Raw genomic sequence first — 20084 nt, forward strand, 5'->3', positions numbered from 1 at the left:
TGTGTCTGAAAATAGCATCTATTCTTAGATTTTATGGCAGAACGCGTGCCTTAGAAAACCATATTTGTTCTAAGTTTATATTCATATATATGCAACGTGTGTAGTTATATAGTGTAATATAATGAGAAGTCTAAATCACATGTCAGTCCATTGGGTCCTGGCACTGTAAGCAATAAGCCACATCATCAGAGTACATCTCTGTCTGAATGGTGATATTGCTGAATCCAAATTGTGTCTGGAGTAGTCTGGTCATGTCCATCAGCACAGTCTGTGGGTTGCTTTGCTCATCTGGAAATAAATCATTCATTTGAGTTCAAACTACAGAGTAACCTGACCAGATTTCCAATATAGAAATTATCAGTAAGATTATTAAATAAGGCCTATATTATATCAACATTTTTGATACCGTAGAAGTTTCTTAATTCTTGTCTCTGGTTTCAATATCTCAAAAAGCACAAATTAGCCTTAAAAAGTGCTTAAAGTACTTGAATTTGACTTTTTGAAATTTAAGGCCAGGAAAACCCTTGAAAATAGCAATATTCGGGTTCACAAATCATTTGACCCAGATCAGGACTGGAGTGTAGATTGTGAATCATTTGATTTAGATCGGAACTTCAGAGTGGGTTCACAAATCATTTGATTTAGATTAGAACTTCAGAGTGGATTTGTGAATCGTTTGATTCAGATCGGGACTTCGAAGCGCAGATTGTGAATATTTTTTTTTTATTTAGATAGGAACTTCGAAGTGTAAACTGAATCATTTGATTCAGATTGGGACTTCAAAGCACAGATTGCGGATCATTTGATTCAGATCGGAACTTCACATTGGGTTCACAAATCATTTGATTCAGACCAGTACTTCGGTGCGGCTTTGTGAATCATTTGATTCAGATCTGAACTTTGGAACGGGTTCACAAATCATTTGATTCAGATTGGTACTTCGGATCACAGATTGCGAATCATTTGAGCAGCAACTAATAAAATGTCCCTAGCAGTAATTTTGATCGAACAATTAAATGTCTGTTGTCTGCCTTTATGTCCTCACCAATGCCAAAATTAAACCTACATATTTGTTTTTAATGTATACAAATGGATAAAATATATATTTTAAACTGGTATCACACCTGTTGCTGCCAGTCTAACTTTTATTCATATTAAATGTTATGTGCTTTATTTCTCTTTGCCTTTTTGTTCTTAAAGTTGGCATTATTGCATTCTTTGCACATGCCTCAGTTTATTCTTGCCATTTTATTATATTAGTATATTTTTATTTATACATTTATCTTTTTAAAATTTGAAAGATAAAACATAGTTTGATAAGTGAGATCTTTGAAGTTTTTGAAAATCAAAAAAGTAGTGCTTGGAAAGCCCTTTAATATAGTACATACAAACAGAATTACTTTAACATGAAAAGTTTGTTTGTGTCCACCTTGAAACCAGTTAATGGTTAAACTAGTGGTGCACAACCAAGTTTAGAACACGTTTAGAACGTCCTGTAAAAACTGGGCCTTTTCTGGTCACACGACACCAAAAACTGTCATTTGTGTGCACTTTAACCTACCTATGACCGCGTGCACGGAGAGCTGGGTTTCGCTGGTGGTTAGGGCCCACATTCGCAGACTGTGTGTAGATTTGACTCCGCCCACTGATAGCAAAACTTCTTTCACCGAGTCAAAGTCAACACCATGTGGGACTCCTTTAGATAAAACATTAACATTCAGCTAATGTTTCAACCATACGGCCATTCACAATTACAGATCAATCAATCACTTGCCTTCCATTAGTATTTTGAAGATGTCTTTCAGGATGGTGAATGTTGTTCCAAGCACAAATAATGAAAACAGAAAAGTACAAATAGGATCTGCTATTTTCCATTCAGGCTGTTTGGACAGAGGAACAAAAGTTATGAATGCATTTTGTGTTTTATTGAATATGCAGTGGTAAAAAAAAAAAAATTCAAATAATAAAATTTTAAAAAAGGGTTTCTTATGGAGGCCAGCTTTTTTTTTTTACCACTGAATAAATGAAAATAATAAAGGTAATGCATAATGGTAATTGTGACTTTTTATCTGACCGTTCTGAATTTTCTTTCCTTACAATTTTGAGTGTATATCACAATTTGCAAAAAAATTAATTGCAATTGCGAGGAAACCATAATACGGAAGTAAGAAAAACTTATCACTTTTATTCAGCAATCAGGATGCATATAATGTTACAAAATAATTGAATTTAACATAAATGTTGTTGTATAAAATTTCTTTTAATCAAAGAATCCTAAATATGAAAAGAAAAAACACTGATATTAATGCAAATCAACACATTCAAAAGATTTCTGAAGGATCTTGTGACACTGAAGACTGGAGTAATGATGCTGAAAATTCAGCTTTGCATCACAGGAATAAATTACATTGTATAATCTATCCAAACAGAAATCAGTTATTTTAAATTGTAATCATATTTCACAATATTACTGTTTTTACTGTATTTTTAATCAAATACACTAAAAGGCAAAGGTTTTTTAAAGATTTTTAATGTTTTTTAAAGAAGTCTCTTCTGTTCTCCAAGCCTGCATTTATTTGATCCAACGTAAAGCAAAAATGTTTTAAATATTTTTACTCAGTTATTTAAAATAACTGTTTTCTATTTGAATATACATTAAAATGTTAGTTTTTCCTGTGATTTAAAGCTGAATTTTTTTAGCATCAATTTGCAAAAAAGTATATTGAAATTGCGAGTTCTCACATTTGTAAGTTTATGTCTCAGAATTGTGAGACAAAATGTCGCAATTACCTTTATTCATTATGGAAACGTTCTTCCATAATTTCACGAAAAGCTAATAATTAATTACGTAATAAAAATGATTAAATATTTAGATTGTTTACCTGCGTGTTTATTAGGTTATTAAACAACAACAGAGAACCACAAACGTGAATGTGTGGTTAAATTATAAAAATATATTTTACTACTGGATCAAATTGATATTTAAAGTGATGATCTACATCTGTGTTAACTTAAAGAAGTCTGACTAAATACATCCAATAAAAATCACTAAAAACAAGTTGATTCAAACATATTGAGCATAAATGATGAAGTAAAGTGATGTTTAGGTGAAAATCACATTCACACATTTGTGTGACTACGCGTCCACACATACGAAAAGTCTGAGCACTTTTGTAAATGCCAATAATAAATGTACAAACCCTGAAGTAGATGATTGTGGCAGCCACCAGCACACCTAAACTCTGCAGCAAATCTCCCAGGACGTGAATGAAAGTGGCCCTCACGCTGGTGTTCTTGTATTCATCTGTGAGTCTGTGACTGTGAGAGTGAGAGTGACGGACCGGAGACTGATGGAGAAGGAAAGCCAAACTGATGGAAACACACATGAAACACTGAACAAGAACATGCCAACACACATTCATGAACTTAGGGAGCATCACTCACAATATGTTAAGCGCTACAGCACATCCAGCTGTGATCATCATGGCATCACTGTGTATTTCATAATCATCACTGATGAGCCTCTGTATAGCAAAGAGAACAAGGACCACCGTCACAGTCCAGATGGACAGAACAGACAGAAGAGCTCCTAAAACCTCTGGATGAAACAAACAATAGAAACATCATGAAACACTTGTTTAAAAATACAGTAAAAACAGTAATACTGTGAAATAATATTGCAATTTTAAATGACTATTTTCTATTGCAATATATTTTAAAATGTAATTTATTCATGTGATGAAAAGAAAAATTTTCAGCATCATACTCCAGTCTTCAGTGTCACATGATCCTTCAGAAATCATTCTAATATGCTGATTATTTTCACCTTTAAAAATAGTTGTGCTGCTTTATATTTCGTGGGAATCAATTTCCTTTTCCAGAAAACACAGGATAAGATGGTGACTCCCTGTGCAAGCACATGCGAGTGACTGGTGTACTTGTTGGTGAATGATAGCTTCGCGGGAAGAATTGAATTTACGGGACGCATCATCAGTAGTGTTCCTCTGGGTCATGGGGTGTTTCGGCCTTTGACACTATACACCCTCCCCAGAGGCGGCCAGCTGTAGGTTGATCAGACCTCAGCTTGCGTCCCAAGACCAATTATCTATGAGAGTCACGTGCCGGACATCTCAGGGGACTGTGCATCACAGAGGCGTCCTGTTCCCTGAGTCAAGTCAAAGCCGACTGCATACATCCTGGCACACTACTTGGGGGCCCACCTAGGTTCATTTCTCCTCAGCCAAAGCCACTGGCTGCTTCTTTCTGCTGCCTCTGATGCAGTTTTAATAGCTGTGCGCTGGTTTTTGCCCTTAATTCCCAAGTCCCTCAGCAGTTTTGTGGTGGATGTTCCCACAAACCCTCTGCACCCAACTTCCACCGGGCAGACTTCCGCATTCCAGCCACGATGTTTTGCTTCGGCGGCTAGGTCGGCATACCGCAGATGTTTCCGCTCATATGCCTCTTCCATGGAATCCTCCCAGGGTACGGTGAGTTCGATTATATATACCTTCTTTACGGAGGGGGACCAGAGCACCAAGTCAGGCCTTAAAGTGGTAGTGGCTATTTCTGAGGGGAACACCAGCTGTTTACCAATATCTGCCAGCATCTTCCAGTCACGTGCTAGGCACAACTGGCTTCTCTCTGATGGTGTGGAGTTGATCCTGGTGGCTGAAGCCCCTTCACGGACGAAGGCCATTGCCCATGGTGTTGTTGAGGGGTTAGGCATTGACGGTGATAGTGCGTTGATGCTGGATCGCTTTTGCTCCAGTGTGGCAGCAAGGCTCTTCAAGACTTGGTTGTGGCGCCAAGTGTAACGTCCTTGGGTAAGGCTGGTTTTACACCCGGTGAGTATATGCCGGAGGGAGGCTGGCCTGGAGCACAGGACACACCCAGGATCTTCACCAAACCACTGATGGAGATTAACTGGTGTTGGGAGGACGTCATATGTGGCTCTGATGGTGAAGCTCAAGTTCCTCGCTTCTATGGCCCATACATCCCTCCAGCTCAACCTCCTCCTTTCGACACTTTCCCACCGTGTCCACAGTCCCTGTTTGCCGAGGGCAACTGCCTTGGCCCATCTTGCCATCTCTTCCTGACGCTGCACTTCCTCCACCACCATCTTCCTCCGTGCTGGAGCAGTAGCGTTTCTCCAGGCTGGGCGGCTAGTTGTTAATCCAAGGCCTCCCCTTCCTAGCTGAACATTTCCCACAATATCAGCATGTCTAAGAGCTGCTATTGCCTCCTCTACTGCTTTTGCTGGTCTCCACTTGCGCCCAGTAACCAGGGTCGGGACATTTTCCCGAATCATCGGATCTTTGGATTCGTTCAAGGTCATCTGCAGCCGTGTTTTGGCACACTTGAACTCCTCTGTAAGACTGGTGAGTGGCAGATTGAGGACGCTGTCTCCATAAAGGCTTATGGTGGTGATGCAGCGTGGAACTCCAAGCCATTTCTTAATATAGGCTGTGACTCTTCTCTCTAGTTCCTCTACTGTCGTGATGGCCACCTCATAGACTGCCAGGGGCCACAACACTCGGGGTAGTAGTGACTTAGATGGTTTTATCTTCATACGGGCCCACCTGATGTTCTCCTCGAGTTTTCTGAGTAGCCTCCTGGTGCATGGAACGGTGGTAGTCAAGGTGGTAAGGTCATCCATATAGGCTCTAATGGGAGGGAGGCGACAAGAGCCAAGTCTTTGCCCACCAACAACCCATTTTGAGGCTCGGATGATAATCTCCATCGCCATGGTGAACGCCAAGGGAGAGACGGTACATTCAGCCATGATGCCTACTTCCAGGCACTGCCATGAGGTGGTAAATTCAGCGGTAGTGAAGCAGAATTGCAGGTCTTGAAAGTAGTCTTTGACCAGGGTTGTGATGGAGTCCGGGATGTTAAAAAACTTGAAAGTAGTCCAGAGGAGCTCATGGGGCACAGAGCCGAAGGCATTTGCAAGGTCCAGGAAGATCACATGGAGGTCCCTTTTTCCTATCTTTGCCGTTTGAATCTGGTGCCAGATCATGCTAGCATGTTCTAGGCAGCCAGAGAAGCCAGATATTCCTGCCTTTTGTACCGATGTATCCACGTACTCGTTTCTGTGCAGGAACTCGGCCATCCTTTTTGCAACGACCCTGAAGAAGATCTTACCCTCCACGTTGAGCAAGGCGATGGGGCGGAACTGGTTGATGTTTGCGGCATCCTTCTCCTTTGGGATGAGGATCCCACCTGCCCTACGCCACGCTTTGGGTATGGTCTTCTTCTGCCATACTGTCCTCATGAGGCTCCACAGAAACCTACATACATCTGGTGCGTTCTTGTACACTTTGTATGGGACTCCGTTTGGCCCAGGCGCTGATGCTGTTCGTGCCCGATGGACGATCTTCTCCACTTCTTTCCACGTTGGTGGACCGATCTCAAATTGGTACTCTGGGGGGTCGATTGGTGGAATGTCTTGTGGGATGGCCAGATGTTCATGGCGCTTTGGATCAGAGTGTGTTGATCTCAGGTGCTCCTCCAGGTCATCCTTTGTTGTTTTTAGAACTCCACTTTTCTCCTTAATGAAGAGAGTCTTCAGGAACTTGAAGGGATCTTTATAGAACCGTGTTCTTGTTTGTTCTTTATTCCTCCTTCTTTTCCGTAAGTTTTCTGCTCTACGGAGGGATGCCAGACGTGTTTTAATGTCAGCTTGGAGGGTGCTTATGCCCTCCTTTTCCCCTTCCGAGGCCTTCTTCCAAAGTTTCTTGAGTTGTCTCCTTTCTTGAATGAGGCGTTTGATTTCCTGTTGCCTCCTGGAGACTGGTGGAGTGGGAGCCTGTTTAGTGACTTTCGACTCTAGTACCCCAAATGTTTCCCATTTCCTCCAACTTCTTCTCCACTGTGCCTCGAAGTTGTTCGAGGGACAGGGTCAGGTCTTTGTTCACCGTTTCCCACAGCTTTTTCTCCGCAGCACCGGGCCATTTCACATGCAGTCTGTAGCTTGGAAACCTCCGCTCGACTACAGGTCGGGGAGTTTGGGTGGGTTCCACCGCTGATGTTTGTTCCACCACTAGCTCTGTGCTTGAGTTTACCTCTTCCACAACGGGGGTGCTGATGCCCTACAAACTATGGTTTCCGTCCAGTTGGTGAGCTTCACTCGACTGATTTGACCCCTTCCGCAGAAAGTAGTCAATGCGAGGCCCTTGACTGTCTTCCCTCAAGCACCTTTTCTTTCCCTGGTGAATCCTCAAACCCCGGAAAGATGTTACTCTCCTCCACCCACAGCTGCATATCTGCAGCTTGAGGTCTGCTGCTTTGGCCGTGCTTGCGCTGCTTGCTGTGGTATTGTCTTGCGCTGTGCTATCTTTACTCGTAGTCGTTTCCGGTCTAGTCGTTATCGTTTTGTCAGCCGATGAGTCTTCTTCCGCCCCCGCTCTCGCAGACTCTGGGGGTGTTCTCTCTGTTTGCCTCTTCGTAGCTAATGGGGGTGTCTCTGACATGCTGCAAGGCATGAGAGACTACAGTCGTGGGCAGCTAACCCAAGACTGTCCCGTTGGGGTCTATTCCCTCCTGCCAGATGTCTCTCCATACCGTCACAAGGACTTTCCCCTGTCGTCAGCTGATCTTTCTCAGCAGTCACTGGACGGGTCCAGATAATCAATTTCCAGAAAACACAGGATAAGATGGTGACTCCCTGTGCAAGCACATGCGAGTGACTGGTGTACTTGTTGGTTATATATTATATATTATATATATATTATATATTAAAAATATTACTTTTATTCAACAAAGATGCATTAAATTGATCATAAGAGACAGCATAGACATTTATAATGTTACAAAATAATTATATTTCACATAAATGTTGTTGTTAAAAACTTTCTATTAATCAAAGGATCCTAAAACATGTGTTACGGTTTCCACAAAAATATGAAGCAGAAAGAACACTGATATTAATCAGAAATGTTTCTTGAGCAGCAAATCAGCATATTAGAATGATTTCTGAAGGATCATGTGACACTGAAGACTGGCGTAATGATGCTGAAAGAAAAATAAAAAATGCTCACAGGAATAAATAGCATTTTCAAATATATTCAAATAAAAAATAGCTATTTAAAATTGTAATAATATTTCACAATATTACTGTTTTTATGCTATTTTTAATCAAGTAAATGCAGCCTTGGGGAGGATAACACACTTATCACACTTTGTACACTTCCAGTCAAAAGTTTTTGAACAGCGAGATTTTCAGCGAGAAGTGTCTTCTGCTCACCAAGCCTGCATTTATTGGATTCAAAGTACAGCAAAAACAGTAACATTTTGAAATATTTGTACTATTTAAAATAACTGTTTTCTATTTGAAAGTTTTAAAATGTATTTTATTCCTGTGATTTCAAAGCTGAATTTTTAGCATCATTACTCCAGTCACAAAGTCATATTCAAATATTCATATTCAAATATTCTGATTTGCTTCTCAAATAACTTTATTATTATTATTATGATGATGATGATGTTGAAAACAGCCAAGTAAATTTTTTTCAGGTTTCTTTGATGAATAGAAAGTTCAGAAAAACAGCATTTATCTGAAATAGATATCTTTGATATTAATTTCTATAATTATACTCACTCCAAGATTTTAAATGGTACAGTGTATAATGTTACAAAAGCTTTTTATTTAAGATAAATGCTGATCTTAGGATCTTTCTATAAAAAATGTACTGTTTTATATATTGATAATACTAATAAAAATGTTTCTTCAACAGCAAATCAGCCTATTAGAATGATTTCTTAAGGATCATGTGACACTGAAGACTGGAGTAATGATGCTGAAAAATGTTGCTTTGATCACAGGAATAAATTACATTTTAAAATATATTCAAATAGAAAGCAGTTATTTTAAATAGTAAAAATATTTCACAATGTTACCGCTTTTGCTGTATTTTGGATCAAATAAATGCAGGCTTGGAGAGCAGAAGAGGTTTCTTTAAAAAACATTAAAAATCTTACTGTTCAAAAACTTTTGACTGGTAGTGTATTTGCACATAAATACATACAAACACACCTGATCGATGCCATCCAAAGGTCAGGCGTTTGGATGGTGGCCTAGAGGAAATCCACAGTGAGAAGAGACTAACGGAAACACTGCCAAAGTCAGTGAGAAGATGTGCAGCATCAGTCATTATAGCCAGACTGTGAGCAGCATAACCACCTACAAGAGCAGAACATCAACACACAAGACTCAAATGCATCTAATATAAAAAGTTCTGGTGCAACTGTAGTTTTGCAATCAGCATGTTACATAGTTACAAAGTTGTTTAAACTATGCTTGCCCTTTTATTCTCACCAATGACTTCTCCGATCATGAAGAGCACGCACACAGCACATGTGATGAGTAACTTCCTCCGGGCCTGTGTTTTGCCCTGCTGCTTCAAGCTTGTTTCTCTCAGGCTGTGACAATGAAACGCCTGAGTGTCATGTTTACACTCAAACTGAGTGCTGAGGTATTCATCTTCTGAATTATCCAGTAGACTAAAAGAAACAGAGTGAAGAAATTTAGATTGGACACTTCAAACAAGTCAGATTAAATGAATTTGAGAGACTTACCCCAAAAGTTCAAGTGAGTCCGTCAAGCTCTTGTCCTGCTTGTTCAGCTGGACCTTCTCCAAATTCATCATGGAGATAATGACTGAAAATCCTTTTAATAACTAGTGCTTATAATTACAAGATGGATTATACTCTCAAGACTTTTTGAAAAGCTGGAGTCAAAATTTCTAGAAAACGTTTGGTAAATGAACGAATACGAAAACAAAGTTTGCAGCCATGTGCTGTTTCACACGCTGCTGCTTTAACTGAAAATGTGTTGGTGCAGTCAAACCATGTTTAGTTTTCATTTAGTTTCAAGGTTACATTCTAAAACTAGTGATAAAAAGGGAGGGTTTGGAAAACACATGCTCACATTTGCACATCGCAGCTAAAGAACCTTCTCAGATCAGGCTAGGTTATTTATGAAAAAAAATGTTCTTCAAGTAACGGTCTTGTCTCTAATAATGTTATCAAAACATTAGCACAAAAACGCTATTTATAGATTATTAATGTAACGTTTTTCTGAAACACTTTAGGATGTTTGTTTAAAAAAAATTACGACTTATTACAGCTGGTTTAGGCAACATTCAAAACTAACTTTACCAGTATGTTTGCGTAAAATTTGAAATCCCCCCGAATGCTCTTCATAACATTTACTTGAAAAACCATACTGAAAATATTCAAAAAATGCTTTTAGAATGTTAGAAAACATTCTTTTGTTTAGCATGCATATATGGATCATTCTACAGAATTTGTCCAAAGTCAGAGTTGGAACGTATTTTTCCAAATATATAAATAAATAAAACTTATGCAAATTGTATAATATTCAAGGTACACAATTACTCTAGTAATTGTGCAGTTAATTCTCATACTGCATTTTCAGAAAGTTTTGGAATATTTGTCTTTTCCCCAAATTTGTCATTACTGAAACACAGTGTTAATAATTTAATTAGAGTTATATTGGCCTATTAAGATTTTGCTTACATCTACATTGTAAATATATATTTTTTGCTATTTTTTAAAACATTTAAGAGGTAAATCAATAGCAATTACATGTTTAACATTATCCTAACGTCTTCTAACTACACGCGACGCGACAAGAAATTTGACAGAATCAAAGCCATTTTGAAGCACAGAAGTGCCCTGCATTCCTAACGAAAAAGACAATTAATCTAATTCACAAATATAGCAGTTTTTTTAGATTATTAAAACTACATACTCAGTGATTGATACCATCTTTGTCATGGAAAACACTTGCTGATTCGTATTGAGTTCGCAGTTTTAATGTAACGATCTGAGGTAAACTAGCTGTTGTTGCTTTCAGTATGGCTATAAATGTCTCACAATATAATATTCCAACTCACATTAGACACTTTTAACATTGAAAAAAGCACATACAGTGCCTTGCAAAAGTATTCATACCCCTTCATTTTTTCACATTTTGTTTTGTTGCAGCATTATGTTAAACTGCTTCAAATTAGTTTTCCCCCACATTAATTTACACTCCATACACCATAATAATGACAAAGCAAGAACCAGATTTGCAAATTTTACAAATGTATTAAAAATAAAACACTGAAATAAGTACATTGCATAAGTATTCATACCCTTAACTCAGTACATAGTTGAAGCACCTTTACAGCCTCAAGTCTTTTTGGGTCTGATGTGACAAGCTTTGCACATCTGCATTTGGCAATTATCTGCCATTCTTTGCCTCACCTTTTCACCTCTCAAGCTCTGTCAGCTTGGATGGGGGCTGGCAGACATTTTCTAGAGTCCTAGTTGTTCCAATCGTCTTCCATTATGGAGAATGCTTCTGTGAACCTTCAATGCAGCAGATTTTTTTTTTCTGAACTCTTCCCTAGATCATTGCCTTAACGCAAGTCTGTCACTGAGCTCTACAGGCAGTTATCTTGACCTCAGGACTTGGTTTTTGCTCTGATTTGCATTTTCAGCTGTCAGACCTTTTCTGAGAGGTGTGTGCCTTTGTAAATCAGACTCATTCAAATGGATTTGCCACAGTTTAACTCCACTCCAAGTTTAGTAACATCTAGAAGCAATATGAATGCTCCTGAGCTAAATTTCGAGTGTCCCAGAAAAGGGTATGAATACTTATGCAACGGGATCTTTTCAGTTTTTTATTTTTAATAAATTTACACAAATGTTAAAAACATATTTTGTGCTTTGCCATTATGGAGTAGGGAGTGTAGATTGATTTGGGAAAAAAGTAATTTAAAGTAGTGTAACATAAGGCAGCAACATAACAAAATGTGAAAAAAATTAAGGGGTACGAATACTTTCTCATTCAGATTATCATTGTCATTGGTTTGTATGTTGTTGCTCCAACCGCGATGTTGCAGAAATAGACGCCGTTTCTAAAATAGAAATTTCGCGTGTCACTGTCGCGGCTAGTTCGATACTTTTTTCACGCGTCGCGTCGAGTGTAGTTAGTACGGAGCCCCTTACGTCACCTGTGGAAGAAAAATAATTAATCCGTGGGGACGGTTTTGCAATTCGTTCCCTCAGTTTATAAACCGTTCTCACGAATTCTTAAACTGTTCCCTCAGTTTAACAATTCGTGCCCACGGATTAACAAACCGTGCCCACGAATTTCCAATCCGTGCGCTCAGATTTTGTAAACCGTACCCTCGGATTTTGAATCCGTACCCACAAATTCATAATCCGTGCGCACGCTTTCGCAATCCGTTCCCACAGTTTGTAAACTGCTCTCACGGATTTGTGGCCCCGCCCCCAAATTCAACCAGGACACCTGTTTATATGCTGGATGCATTGTTTTGCATTTATTAAACTTTATTTCTCAGTAGGCTATATGAGACTATGCAACACTGACAAAACAGAGTTTTTAGATTTATTTTATATTAATCACCAATAGATTAGCTGCCAAAACATCATGTGTTTTAACCTATTGGTTATTAATGTAAAATAAACGATAAAAGAAGCCTGTTTTGTAAGTGCGGTCATGGTACCAAAATAAAATAATAAGTGAAGAGCGCTGTTCAAACGGCTTTGTTTTATAAAATATTTTTCAAAATATAAAATTACCTGAATAAAAAAAAAACGAGTTTTGGAGAGGAGAAGGTAAAAAGCAATACAAAACAAATAATGTACAGCTTATGTTGCCATTCCTTTGCTCTCAAACTAAATGCAATGTAATAATAGGCCTTATTTAATAATAACAACATTAATAGTGCAGCATGCATCTAACTCTGGGTGAAAAGCTTATCATAATCACAAATCCGTGAGAGCAGTTTACAAACTGTGGGAACGGATTGCGAAAGCGTGCGCACGGATTATGATTTTGTGGGTACGGATTCAAAATCCGAGGGTACGGTTTACAAAATCTGAGCGCACGGATTGGAAATTCGTGGGTACGGTTTGTTAATCCGTGGGCACGAATTGTTAAACTGAGGGAACAGTTTAAGAATTCGTGAGAACGGTTTATAAACTGAGGGAACGAATTGCAAAACCGTCCCCACGGATTAATTATTTTTCTTCTACAGGTGACGTAAGGGGCTCCGTAAGTTAGGAAACTGTGTGATAATTCATTATACTTTGTTTTGGACAAAACATCCCATGTTTCGGTAGTGATAGTAATGATTTAGTAGTGACCACATCCAATTACAAAATTTTAACTTGAAAACTAAAACACTACTAAAACATATTAAAATAATACAAATTTGCATAACTATATTAAAAAATGATTTTCCCCAATATGAAGATTGTGTGTTCCTTTTTGTCGCAACCGAAACGATGAAGACATGTTTTGGTCGGGATTGTTTCGGTAGTGACAATTTTATGGGATAACACCCAAAAAACAAAGATGTCACTACTAAAACTCCACAAAATGTTTAAATGTCAAATTTTATAGAAAAGCTCCCAAAAATTATGCCTAGCTGCAGAAAAAAAGGTGTTCGGTGGTGACATTCCTTAAAGATTTTCAGACTTTTGACCACATTTACCTCAAAATGATTGGGCCTATCTACTCACACCTTGTAGCCATGCGGGAGAGGGACATGGGAATATTTTCTGATCATAAATTTATGGGTATAGTTTAATTTAGTCTTGGCCAATGGACTTGTAGAGTGTTTCGGTAGTGACATGAAAATGCGAGACACCTTTCAAAAACAACAAGTAAGGGATAATGTACAGGCAGCCGGTAGTTATCGCAGAAATAAGCCCCGACAGTGTGATCAGGACCCGACGCGAAGCGGAGGGTCTTGTATCACACTGAAGGGGCTTATTTCTGCGATAACTACCGGCTGCCTGTACATTATCCCGCTTATTACACGGCTACTTGCCACATAAGGAAAAAAACTGGACATGAATATGAATTTGAAACCTTTTATTGGCATATTTGTTTTAAATTAACATTTTTATCCTTCCGCGAAACGATATAGTACCACGTGACTAACCTTCAAACTATGTACGTTAGTAAGACAATTTAAATAGATTAATGTCGAAATTTTCCATTGTTAATTGTGTTTGTCCAGTGTTTGTCACAAGATGGCGCCAAACGGTAATCTTTGTTGGCACGGAGGGATTTTAAACATACAAGTAGTACCGGCTATGCGTTATTACTTTGGAGCGGTGATTATTTGAAAAGAACGAACCTGCAAATGTCTCAACTGACCAATCAGAATCAAGCATTCCAAAGAGCCGTGTAATAATGGAAAATAAAATTATTTCAATATCATTTTAATAAGTTGAAATTCAGGACTTAGGGTTTGGGACAGCCACCTCCCGCCTGAAAGTACCCAATAAATCATGATGTTACATATATTAAGCGTACTAATATTTTAAATATTATTTTGGCTTTCAATAGATAATAGAAGGTTCTCAGTAAACAATTAAGATTTAAATACTTAAATGCTGTTTAAATGTGTGTGTTTTTTTTTTTTTTGGTTGTGGCACAGTCGTTTGGCCCAATTTCTTTAGAATGGCCCATATTTCACTGCTGTAGATTTGCAGAAATAAGCTCACATTAAACCTTGAGTAGATAAAGTAATCAACTATATTTATTAATCTGTCATAATTCCACATAGAAATAATGTAATTATAAACAAAAATTGTTTACAAACAGAATCTCAGACAAAATTATCCCTGAGGCTGTGCAATATTACCACAATAAACACAACATTCATCTGCAAATTACCTGCTTTACACTCTTAAAAATGAAGGTGTTTTTGCAGTGATGCCATAGAAGAACCATTTTTGGTTCCCCAAAGAACCTTTCAGTGAACAGTTCTTAAAAGAATCACTTTGAAGAACCTTTTTCGAGTATAAAGTACCTTTTCTGCATTCGAAAGGTTCCATGGAAGAACCACCAAAGCCAATAAAGAACTTTTTTTAAGAGTGTACCAGAAGATTTCAGTGGTCTTTCAAACCCCAGCCTAAATGATCATTTTGAATCTTCTAAAAATCAACATCATACTAAATTATTATGTATCACAAAAAAGTTTACTTTAAGGTTTCACAGAGGTTACTTCAAGGTTTTCTTGCAACGGTGGCAAAATAAACCACATATAGTTGTCTTTGATAAACTATCAATGTTTGTGTATATACAGATAAGAAAAGACTGTTGGACTTATTTATCATTATGGATTGGAGCCTTAACAAATAAACTAACAATACTAACAATAAAACTTTATGTTCTTGAGACTCACTGTGATGTAAAGCACACTAGTGCATATATTAGATTTCACTTGAAAAGCATGGTTTAACATCTACACAATGTACACGTTAAAGATGATAAATAGAAAACTAAATCGAGCAAATCAATGAATCTGGTGTTGCTATATAAACAGAACATTCTGTGGTATTACTTCAGGCTGACTTTGTTGTGCAAGATGAGTTTGATTGTACTCCAGAGGTCATTTAAAGCAACTGTATGTTTTATTACCTTATAATATCCATTTCAAAATCACTTCTAATATGGCGAACGGCTTCTGTTTCTTTCCAAATGCAAAAATACACAAAATGACATACAGCTGCTTTAAGTGGCACATCAATGAAGCATAACAATATAAACTAGACATTCAAGCAACCAAAAGGCAATTCTAAAATTATGTAAACAAAACTAGAATTATGTGTGGAGATCAAATGAGCAACACAAACTGCACAGGCACTGTGTAATACGAACCACTGATGCCCAAACACATTTCTACAGCAGTGTCCTCATTTCCACAGCCAGAAACAGGGAGAAGTCTGGAGGTTGTCGTTTGCTCTATTCTATATGTGCCATATGTGAGTCTGGAGTGATCAGTATAGAAGTGTCTGTAGGAGAAAACAGCAAAATAAACATCAGAATCTGAATTTGAATGCCAAAAATAAAAATAAAACATGTTAATGATGATATTCACCTGAGTTTGCTGGAATGGGCATTCCTACAATCACGGTGTTTCCTTCTAAACAACACAAAGAAAGTAATAGTTAAGTAATGAACAAAAAGACAATAATAGTTAGCAATGTGAATTAGAATATTGACAAATGAGTGTTTCATTATCAATGAATTTGACTATTTTTGATATTTTGGCTATTTTTTATAACTGAGGCTGCATTTATTTGATTAAAAACACAGTAAATGTACTGATAAAACAATAATAGTGTGAAAAAAAATTTCATACTACAGTCAATTGTTTTTTAACAGTAAGATGTTTGTGTTTTTTAAAGAAGTCCCAAGTCTATATTTATTCGATCCAAAGTACAACAAAAACAGTATCATTTTACAATATTTTTACTATTTAAAATAACTATAATATATAATTTTTTTAATATATTTAAAAAATGTAATTTATTCCTGTGACTTCAGAGATGAAATTTTTACCTCCTGTCACATGATCCTTCAAAAGTAATTTTAATATTCTGATTTGTTGCTTAAAAACATTATTTTTGTTACTATGTTGAAAACAGCTGAGTAGATATTTCAGGTTTCTTTGATAAGCAGAAAGTTCAGAAGAACAGCATTTATCTGAAATAGAAATCTTTTGAAACATTATTAATGGCTTTATTATCACTTTTGTTTAATTTAAAGCATCCTTGATAAATAAAAGTATTCTTTTCTATAATCTCTTCCCGCCCACAAAAAAAAAATTATACTGACTATAAGCTTTTGAATGGAATAGTGCTTTTTAAGCTTTTCATTTTAGAAAAACGTACTCAACTGTTTCAAATATTGATAATAAAAATAATGATAATAAATGTTTCTTAAACAGCAAATCAGCATATTGGAATGACTTCTGAAGGATCATGTCACACTGAAGACTGGAGTAATGATGCTGAAAATGTAGCTTTGATCTCAGGAATAAATTACATTTTAAAATATATTCAAATAGAAAACAGTTATTTGAAATAGTAAAAATATTTTAAAATTTAACTGTTTTTGCTTTACTTTGAATCAAATGAATGCAGGCTTGGTGAGCAGAAGAGACTTTTTTAAAAAAACAATAAAAATCTTACTGTCCAAAAACTTTTGACTGGTAGTCTATCTCTATCTAAAACACAAAAAATGCATCTGTTGTTTACCTGAATTTCCAGGCGCTGGACAGGGAATAGGCTGTCCTGTTATTACTGTGTCATTGCCTGTAAATTACAAGAAAATACAGTGATTTCCATGATTTACAGTGCTCCCTCTTTATTGAAAGAACCTGTAAAGCTTGTGTTTGCAGTCTCCTCACCTCTGTCCCGCTCATCTGACATCTCCGCCTCCAGCACATCTGGATCCACATACTGAAAATTGTCTTCGTGCTCCGAACCGCCACATTTACCACAGCAGCAGCAACAGCAGAAAAAACAGCAGCAGCATGTGAAGATCATTCCCAATCCCACGAGCGCCTGAGCCAAAAAATATAAAACAATTAAGTGATTGCACCACTCGTCATCATGCATTTTAAAATATATTCCAATGTACTGTTTTAGCTGTACTTTGGATCAAATAAATGCAGGCTTGGTGTGCAGAAGAGACTTCATGGCGAGACACCGCAGGTAAATATGGTGAAAAAAATTAACTAATAGTTATCACTTTACTTACCCAGTTAATTGATTACATTGATAATTGCAAACATTTTTTGTATTACAAGTTTTCTAAAATGTAAGGTGTAAATGTGCAAATGAGGTATTATTTAATGAAATATGTGCTAATTTGCATACATTTCTAGTACAAAAATCTAAACACAGGATGAGGCCAGTTTCAAAATACTTGTTTCATTTTTTTTGACATATTAGAGTCAAATGTTTTTACAGAGGGGATTTTGGGTATCTCATTTTGTCACTCCATAATTCAGAAAAAATGGACAACAGACATAAAACAACATTTTTTTTTTTACCATTTTGGGGGCAATAAAATGTATAAAATCAAGCAAATTATATATGAACAAATCCCTCTGTAAAAACCTTCAGGATATAGAGTTTGGTGTGTGTAAGAGCTACTGAAGTGGAGATTTATGGCCCAATGTAGGAGAAAAAACTCATTTTGAGGAAAGAGTCTTTAAAAATATGGATTGTAATTGAAATGCATTGACACAAATAGATAAAGTGCTATAAAAGAAACATTTAACAGTGTCTTTTGGGTGCTTTCATTCCACTAGTGTGAAAAAACACTTTATGAAACACCAAAAAGCCCAAAATCTCAAACTTGACAGGTGCATGAAAAAACAGTGTTTTTGCCTGCAGTGTCTCCCGTTAAAAGCATTAAAAAACTTACTGTTCAAAAACATGACTGGTAGTGTGTATAAAAGTAGAAATAAAAACAAATAAACATACTACTAACCTTAAACCAGCATTTGGACATGAGGAAGTAGTATTTAACGCTGTCCTCTCCGAACTGGTCTGCGACGTAGAGGCCCATGGAGCCATATTCGTCGTAGATCTGTCGTTTGGTTTCGTCGTTGAGGATAGTGTTGGCATTGTTGATCTCTTTGAACTTCTCCGCCGCTTCTGGGTTGTTGGGGTTCTTGTCTGGGTGATACTTCAGTGCCAGTTTCCTTATGGTGGAGATTTATAAAACAAAGCCGTAAAACAAGAGGGAAGTTGCATTTATGATTTCTTTATAATCATAAGCTGTAAAGCAGAATACCTGTATGATTTTTTGATATCTTCAGATGAAGCTCCTTTCGCCAAGCCTAACGTCTGGTATAAACTCTCTCCAGCTCGGGACAGCTTGCGTTGAGGACGGTTTGCATCTGTCATTGTTCAATTCAGCTTGAAACACTAAAGATTGAAGATCACAAATGGAGATTATCCTTCCTTTCATTTAAAATATTCTTATATACAAGTATAACACCTGTGTGACATTTTACTAACATTATACTAGCTGATTAAAAGACAATAAGCAATAAAAATAAAGAAAAATGACCAATGACATTCACACATGTAGATCTGACACAGGAGTCACATTGAAGAAATACAACCTGATAAAACAAGAAATAATGTGATAATATAGATTAACATTCTTTATTCATTTAAACAGAAATATTTATAACGTTAGTAATTCATCCACCTAAGCACTTTTGACACCCACATGACTCATTTTCGTTTACATTTCAGCTTTTATTACGAAGTATATTACGAAAGCATTTTACATTTTTCTACATAAGTAGATTTGTCGGTGATTTGAGCTTAGGCCTGATAAAGATCACCAACTGACTGAGAACGTCAACTTATCAATCAAATCGATCACTTACCGTTTATGAAAAGTAGCGTAAGTTGATCTCTATTAAAGTTACTTCCGTATTCATCTCTACTAATATTTACAGAGTTTAAACGCCGAAAAGTAAAGCGGTGCCATTGATCTTGAGCACTGTTATGACCAGGAAGCAGGAAATAAAGTTAGACGTCTCTTACGTCAAGTACGAAAGCTCACTGACAGAGAGGAGCGGGGAATAGTGAAAGTATCTAGCTTTGCAATGCGGCACACCTTCGTTTGAAAAACCCGGTAAAGGCCGGGTTAACTGAGAACGTTCTTAGAACATTGGATAATGTTCTTTCAAAGTTATGAACAAACGTTCTTCCAGTAAATTTAAAAGAACGTTCGTTCAAAGTTTTTTTTTTTTAAAACGTTACATTTTTCAAATGTAACTACATGTTTCAGAATGTTCAGAGAACACACAAAAGTAACGTTCCCAGAATGTTTCCAAAATTCTAAAAATGAATGTTTCCTAAACGTTAACTCATAGCTGTTTTTTAAACGTTTAAGGGGAAACACTGCAGGCAAAAAACACTGTCAAGTTTGAGCTTTTGGGCTTTTTGGTGTTTCATAAAGTGTTTTTCAGACTAGTGGAAAGAAAACACCCAAAAGACACTGTTAAGTGTTTTTTTATAGCACTTTATCTATTTGTGTCAATAGATTTAAATTACAATACATATTTTTAAAGGCCCTTTTTTTCTCAAAATGAGCTTTTTCTCCTACACTGAGCCATAAATCTCCACTTCAGTAGCACTTATAAACACCAAACTGTACCTTTTTATTCCTGTCTATATTCTGAAGGTTTTTACGGCGGAATTTGTTCATATAT

The 20084-nt window shown here is 36.9% G+C and overlaps 2 protein-coding genes across 2 annotated transcripts; both read right to left on the bottom strand.

Annotated features, from left to right (window-relative positions):
* Positions 1–137: 137 nt before the first annotated feature.
* Positions 138–9350, bottom strand: slc30a2 (solute carrier family 30 member 2). The gene is made up of 7 exons (XM_073826708.1): positions 9317–9350; positions 9035–9181; positions 3445–3598; positions 3201–3369; positions 1775–1880; positions 1562–1696; positions 138–288 (listed from the first exon to the last, which is right to left on the bottom strand). The coding sequence occupies exons 1-7, from the start codon at positions 9333–9335 to the stop codon at positions 143–145; spliced, it is 876 nt and encodes a 291-aa protein (XP_073682809.1). The 5' UTR covers positions 9336–9350; the 3' UTR covers positions 138–142.
* Positions 9351–14841: 5491 nt separating this feature from the next.
* dnajc5gb (DnaJ (Hsp40) homolog, subfamily C, member 5 gamma b) lies at positions 14842–19455 on the bottom strand. The gene is made up of 7 exons (XM_073827064.1): positions 19254–19455; positions 18647–18780; positions 18341–18554; positions 17250–17406; positions 17098–17154; positions 15936–15980; positions 14842–15849 (listed from the first exon to the last, which is right to left on the bottom strand). The coding sequence occupies exons 2-7, from the start codon at positions 18757–18759 to the stop codon at positions 15800–15802; spliced, it is 636 nt and encodes a 211-aa protein (XP_073683165.1). The 5' UTR covers positions 18760–18780; positions 19254–19455; the 3' UTR covers positions 14842–15799.
* Between the last annotated feature and the right edge of the window lie 629 nt (positions 19456–20084).

This window comes from Garra rufa, chromosome 21 (assembly GCF_049309525.1).
Source record: "Garra rufa chromosome 21, GarRuf1.0, whole genome shotgun sequence".
Taxonomy (NCBI): domain Eukaryota; kingdom Metazoa; phylum Chordata; class Actinopteri; order Cypriniformes; family Cyprinidae; genus Garra; species Garra rufa.

Coding starts and splice junctions, on each gene's coding strand:
- slc30a2 (XM_073826708.1), bottom strand. Junction 3,599..9,034: donor CTTTGGATGGCATCGATCAG/GTGTGTTTGTAT, acceptor TGTTTCATCCAG/AGGTTTTAGGAGCTCTTCTG. Junction 3,370..3,444: donor GCTGTAGCGCTTAACATATT/GTGAGTGATGCT, acceptor TGTTTCCATCAG/TTTGGCTTTCCTTCTCCATC.
- dnajc5gb (XM_073827064.1), bottom strand. CDS start 18,759: ATGACAGATGCAAACCGTCCTCAACGCAAGCTGTCCCGAGCTGGAGAG. Junction 17,407..18,340: donor TGTCCAAATGCTGGTTTAAG/GTTAGTAGTATG, acceptor TTTTTGGCTCAG/GCGCTCGTGGGATTGGGAAT. Junction 17,155..17,249: donor GTCAGATGAGCGGGACAGAG/GTGAGGAGACTG, acceptor TGTAATTTACAG/GCAATGACACAGTAATAACA.